A 6144-nucleotide genomic window follows, 5' to 3' on the forward strand; every position below is an offset into this window, starting at 1 on the left:
GCTGGACGGGCTGGGAGGGCTTTTCCAGCCCCAGGGGTCCTGGGGTGCTGGGATGGCGGCACGGAGTGGGGAAGGGACGCGGGGGTGCTGCCGGGCAGCAGGAGGTGCTGGGCATGGAGCCCTGGCGGCGGCAGCACCGGCACCGCCAGCCCTGCTGGGACCCCCAGCACCCACCAGCGCCCACCGCCAAGCCGGGAGCACTCACCGGTAATGGGAGCACCCACCGGTACTCAGAGCACCCACTGGCACCGGGAGCACTCACCGGTAATGGGAGCACCCACCGGTACTGAGAGCACCCACGGGTATTGGGAGCACTCACCGGTAATGGGAGCACTCACTGGTACTGGGAGCACCCACCAGTACCGGCAGCACCCACCGGTACTGAGAGCACCCACCGGTACTGGGAGCACTCACCGGTACCGGGAGCACCCACTGGCACCGGGAGCACTCACCAGTAATGGGAGTGCCCACTGGTACTGGGAGCACCCACCGGTAATGGGAGCGCCCACCGGTACTGGGAGCACCCACTGGTACCGGCAGCACCCACTGGTACCGGCAGCACCCACCGGTAATGGGAGCACCCACCGGCACCGGGAGCACTCACCGGTACCGGGAGCACCCACCGGCACCGGGAGCACCCACCGGTAATGGGAGCACCCACTGGCACCGGGAGCACCCACCGGTACTGGGAGCACCCACCAGTACTGAGAGCACCCACCGGTACCGGGAGTACCCACCGGTACCGGCAGCACCTCCTCCTCACAGGACCCAGGCCCCCCAGCCCCCAGCGCTGTCCCCTGCCCCTCTCGGGACTCCCAGGGTCGCTGCTCGGTGCCCTCCTGGGTGTGGCCTCACACATGTCCTGCTGTCCCCATGGCCACGTTCCCTGTGTCCCTCTGTCCACGCGCCCCTCGTTCTCCTGTCCCTTATGCCCCTCAGCCCTGGCCCCCGTGTCCCCAGTGTCCCCCTGCTCCCCTCTCTGTGTCCCCGGGCTGCCGGTGGTCCCCTCCCCGTGTCACCCCCCCGAGTTCTTCCAGCCCCAGTGCCCAGAGGACACCCAGAGCCAGGGACGGGCTGGGGGGACACGGGACTCAGGGTGTCCCCACAGGCAACAGGGCTCTGCCCTGTGTCCCCTCCCCAGGAGACACTGGCGGGGTCAGGTCCTTTGTCCCCTCATCGTGGCCTCCACCATCATCATCCTCTGCCCGGGCTGCGGCAGAGCCGAGACCCCGGGGGGCTCTGGGACCCCCTGGGTCCCCCGGACCTCCCCAAACATCCTGACCCCCACCTCCCAGCCCACCCTGACCCCCCCACAGGCCACTCGCTCCCCTTCCCGCACCTGCCACGGGTTTGGGGGCTCTGCTGGGGGACCCTGTCGCGCTTCGCCCCCACCCCGGTGCGTGCCCCCCTGCCCCGGGGTATTTTGGGTGATGATGTGTTGGGGGTGCCCCCCCACCGCGTGCCCCCCCGGGTATTTTGGGTGCCGGTGCGTGGCTCTGACTCGGCAGGTTATTTTTAGGTGTTGGCGCAGGCGCCACCGCGTCACCCCCCCCACGTCACCCCCCCACGTCACCCCTTGTCACCCGTTGTCACCTCGGGGTGCATCCGCACCGCCCCCCCCCTCCCTTGGAAGCTTCCAGGGCAGGCACCGGAACAGGGGGAACACGATACTCCCCAAATCGCCCCCCCAAAAGGACCCAGATGTGGGTCACCCAAGCGTCCCCCCCCGCCCCTCCCGAGGGCGCTGAGGAGGCCTCGGGAGTCTGTAACGGGGGGGTGACACAAGAGAGATTCGGGGGGCAGCGGGGTTCAGGGCGCACCCCAAATTTGACTGAACCCGCTCCCCAGGCATGTGTCACTGCCATGGGGAAACTGAGGCACGGCCAGGGGGTCACACGGCTGGAGTCACCGGGGGGGAGTGGGGCAAAACAGGGGGGGCTGGGTGGGGGTTCTGGGTGGGTCCCAGTGGGCTTCCCCAGAGGGGATCCTGGAGGGTTTGTGGGATCTCGGTTGTGCCCCTCGGGGCTGGGGGAGAGTTTTATGTGAGCTTTTCCCAAGGGGGAAAGGAGGAGTGAGGGGGTTCCGAGTAAGTTGGGGAGGGTCTTTGGGGGGGTTTTGGGGTGCTTTGTGCTGTGGGGGGCTGCGGTATTGGGGTGTCTGCGGTGTTAGGGTGTCAAGTACAGGTGTATCAGGATAACAGGGTGTCAGGGTGCCTGGGCTATAGGGTGCTGAGGTTTTGGGGTGTCGAGGTTGCAGGTGTTTGGGATTATTTGGGCTGGATTCTGGAGTTTGGGGGTGCCTAGATTTTGGGGTGCCAGAGTTTCGGGGGTGTCTGGGTGCCGGGATTTGGGGTACCAGTGTTTCAGTGTAGGGAGGCTGGGGCACCTCTGGGCCAAGGTTTGGGGCTGCTTAGGTTTGAGGGTGCCAAAGTTTAGGTGTGCCAGTGGTTCAGGGTGCAAAATTGGGGGTGCCAATGTCTGGGGGCGAGGGGTTCCGAGGTGCCAGAGTTTAGGAGTTTGTGACACTGGACTTCAGGGAATTTGGGGAGTTTTGGGGTGTCGGGGTGCCAGTGTCCGGGAGTCTGTGGGTGCCGGCGTTTTGGGGTGTTTGTGAGTGTCGGTGTTCGGGTGTGCCAGTGTTTGAGGTTACAGAGGTCTAAGGGATGTCAGAGGTTTGGGGGTGCTGATGTCTGTGCGTTTTTGGAACTGCCGGAGTTTGGGGGTTTGGGGGTGCCCGGGTTCGGGGGAGCCTTGGTCCGGGAGTGCCAAAGTCGGGGGCTCCGGGGCGTGCTGGGATCTTGGGTTTCGGGAGGCGCCGGATTCCGGGCTTTTGGGGGTGCTGGAGGCCGGCGGTCCGAGGTTTGGGGAGTGCCGAAGCCCGGCGGTTTTGGGGGTGCCGCTGTCTGGGGGTCCGGGTGTGAGGCCGGGGCTGTAAATAGCGAGGGCCTGGCCCCCCACCCCCGGCCGGCCGGGCGGTCTTTCCGTCCCTCCGGCTCGGTCCCTCCCCGGGACGGGGCGGGCCGGGCCGGGGCAGCGCTTAAAGCCGCCGCCGCCCCCGGCCCCGCCACTTGCCGCCGTCGCCCCTGGCCCAGGAGCGCTCTTGGGACGCATCGCGAACACACGGGACCCCGCGGACCGCCGCTCCGGGAACTAATCGGGAACCGACCCGGGAACCCACCGGACCCCCCAGCCCTCCGGGACCCGCCGCTCCGCTCCGGGAACCCACCGGGAACCAGCCCCACCGCCGGGAACTTGCACCGGGACAGACCCAGGACACCAGCCGCGACCCCGGCAACAGGGACCCCTCCCCAGGACAGCGGTGCCGAGCAGCGAACCCCTCTCGGGACAGCGGGACTGAGACGGGACCCCGTCCTCAGGCACCCGTACTGACCCCGGGAACCGGGACTCTCCCTGGGCGCCGGGACTGACCGAGGACACCGTCCCCCATCGCCGGGAACTGGGAGCCCATCCAGGACACAGACACCCACCCGGACCCCTGCCCAGGAACCGGGACTGACCCAGGACGCCATCCCCCAGCACCGGGACCCATAGCGGGCACCAGCACGGACCCAGGGCCCCACCCGGGACACCAGCTGTGACCCAGGACACCGGCCCCGACCCAGGACACCGGCCCCCAGCGCCAGCTTTGCCACCGGGACCCAGAACCCCCACCGCGGGCACCCACAGGACCCCCACGGGACACCGGCACTGATTTGGGACCCACACCCACGGTACCGGGATCCTTCCAGGACACTGGGACTGACCCACGACCCCCACCCAGCACCAGAAGTGACCCAGGACTGCCCCCCCCACCCGCTCAGGACCCTCCACACCACCCAGGAACCCCCCTGCCCATCGAGGAGCCCACGACCCCTCCAGGATGAACTCTACTTACGAGGCAGCACCGGGTGAGGACCCCGAGGAGCTCCCGGCCACCGAGAAGGACCTTGCGGAGGACGCGCCCTGGAAGAAGATCCAGCAGAACACGTTCACGCGCTGGTGCAACGAGCACCTCAAGTGCGTGCAGAAGCGCATCGTGGACCTGCAGCGCGACCTGAGCGACGGGCTGCGCCTCATCGCGCTGCTCGAGGTGCTCAGCCAGAAGAAGATGGGGCGCAAGCACCACCCGCGCCCCAACTTCCGCCAGATGAAGCTGGAGAACGTCTCGGTGGCCCTGGAGTTCCTGGAGCGGGAGCACATCAAGCTGGTGTCCATTGGTGGGTGTGCATGTGCGGGGTGGGCAAGGGGCGTGTGGGGGGAAAGGGGAGTGGGACCGGCGGGTGTGCGAGGGCAGGGGCAGGGGTGGTGCACTGCGAAGAGGGTGGCTGTGGGTACAGAGTGAGGATGGGGCCGGGTGAGCGTGCAAGGACAAGGCCAATGGACAAATGAGGATGAGGAATGAGGAATGAGCGTGCATGGTGGGGGGCTGGGAAATTGAGGGTGAGTGTACAAGGGCAGGGGTGGGCAAGTGAGGACACGGATGAGTGTGTAAAGGGAGGGGATGGATGGGTGTGAATAGGGTGAGAGTGGGGAATGGAGGAGTGGGAGTGTGCAAGGGGCATGATGGACAAATGAGGATGGCCCCGTGGGTGAGCGTGCAAGAGTAGGGTGTTGGATGAATGGGAATGGAGGATGTGTGCAAGAGCACAGATGAGAACGGGGATGAACGTGCAAGGGGAGGGGTGGCAGGAGCAGGAGCGGGGCGAGCGTGCACGAGCGGTGGAGGAATGGGAATGGGGCTGAGCGCGCAAGGCTGGAGGCAGCGGCGGGGCGGCGGGCGAGTGTGCAAGGGGCGAGTGTGCGGGGGCGGTGCGGCCGTGCGGAGCGGGGGGGTCCGGCCCGAGCGGGGCCGTGCGGGGGGGCTGAGCTCACGCTTGGCGCGGGGCCGGGGCGCTGAGCTCACGCGCGGGGGGGCCCGGCCCGCACACGCACCCACCCCTCGCAGGGCCTCAGCGCCCACCCCCACCCGACAGCTGCAGGGTGACCCCCCCGGCACCGGGGAGGGCGTGCGGCCCCCCCGCACACACGCCCGGGCCCGGGGGGTGCGAGACCCCCCCTCCCGCGGTGTCANCCCCGCGGGACCCCCCCCCCCAGATGTGACCCCAAGTTTTGGGGGCCTCCCAGGTGTGGCCCCCCCGGGGCTCCCGGCGGGGAGGGGTTTGTCCCGCCCGCTCCCACATCTCCCCCGTTTCCTCCCTGAAACGCGATCGCTCGTGGGGGGAAGTGGCGGGGGGGGGGGGCGGGGGGGGGTGGGGGAGGGACCGGGATGCCTCGGGCCCCCCTCCCCCCAGCCCTCCCTGCCTCAGTTTCCCCATGGTGGCACTCCAGGAATCCCTTGGGAAGGTCAGGGGTGTGGCGCTCCAGGGTGCTCACTTGGAGACCCCCGGCTGCTGCCAGGGTTGTGCCCCCACCAGGCGCTTCCCGGCGGCTGCTGGGGTCCCTGCAGGGTGTACAGGGGGCACTGTCCAGGGGTCACCCCTCACTTCTGCGCCCCGGGGTGTCCCCAGGCAGGTGTTGGGGTGCAGGGTCGCGTGGCGCTGCCTGGGCTGTCGGGGTGCCCCGAGACGGGTGCTGGGTCCGCCCCGTTGTGCCGCGGGATGTCGGGGTGTCAGGGGTCCCTGTGGCGGTGCTGTGGGGTTTCGGGGTGCCCCAGGCGGGTCCACCCATTATCGCCCCTTCCCGCAGACAGCCGGGACGGGGCCCCGCGGCTGTCAGCGAGCGGGGGTCCCTCCAGCGGGTCCCACAGGATGTCGGGGTGCCCCGGGGGGAGTCCCGAGGGATCTCGGGGTTCAGCCCCTCCGTTTCTCCCCCACAGACAGCAAAGCGATCGTGGACGGGAACCTGAAGCTGATCCTGGGGCTGATCTGGACCCTCATCCTGCACTATTCCATCTCGATGCCTATGTGGGAGGAGGAGGAGGACGACGAAGGCCGCCACCAGACCCCCAAGCAGCGGCTGCTGGGCTGGATCCAGAACAAGGTGCCGCAGCTGCCCATCACCAACTTCAACCGCGACTGGCGCGACGGGAAAGCGCTGGGAGCGCTGGTGGACAACTGCGCCCCGGGTGAGCGGCGGCGGGCCGGGGGGACAAAACGGGGGGAAACTGCGCCCCGGGAGAGGGGGGGTAGGGGACGGGGGGTGCGGG

General features: G+C 68.7%; 1 protein-coding gene across 2 annotated transcripts in view; it reads left to right on the forward strand.

Moving 5' to 3' along the window:
- Positions 1-2793: 2793 nt before the first annotated feature.
- Positions 2794-6144, forward strand: part of FLNC (filamin C) — a 29044-nt gene continuing 25693 nt past the window's right edge. For both annotated transcript variants that reach the window (XM_041407076.1, XM_041407077.1), the window contains exons 1-2: positions 2794-4216; positions 5815-6063. In XM_041407076.1, coding sequence (XP_041263010.1) covers positions 3880-4216; positions 5815-6063 — 586 coding nt within the window. In that variant the 5' untranslated portion in view covers positions 2794-3879. The remainder of the gene's footprint in view (positions 4217-5814; positions 6064-6144) is intronic.

Source organism: Onychostruthus taczanowskii, unplaced genomic scaffold (genome assembly GCF_017590055.1).
Source record: "Onychostruthus taczanowskii isolate IOZ18803 unplaced genomic scaffold, ASM1759005v1 scaffold251, whole genome shotgun sequence".
In the NCBI taxonomy this organism is placed as follows: domain Eukaryota; kingdom Metazoa; phylum Chordata; class Aves; order Passeriformes; family Passeridae; genus Onychostruthus; species Onychostruthus taczanowskii.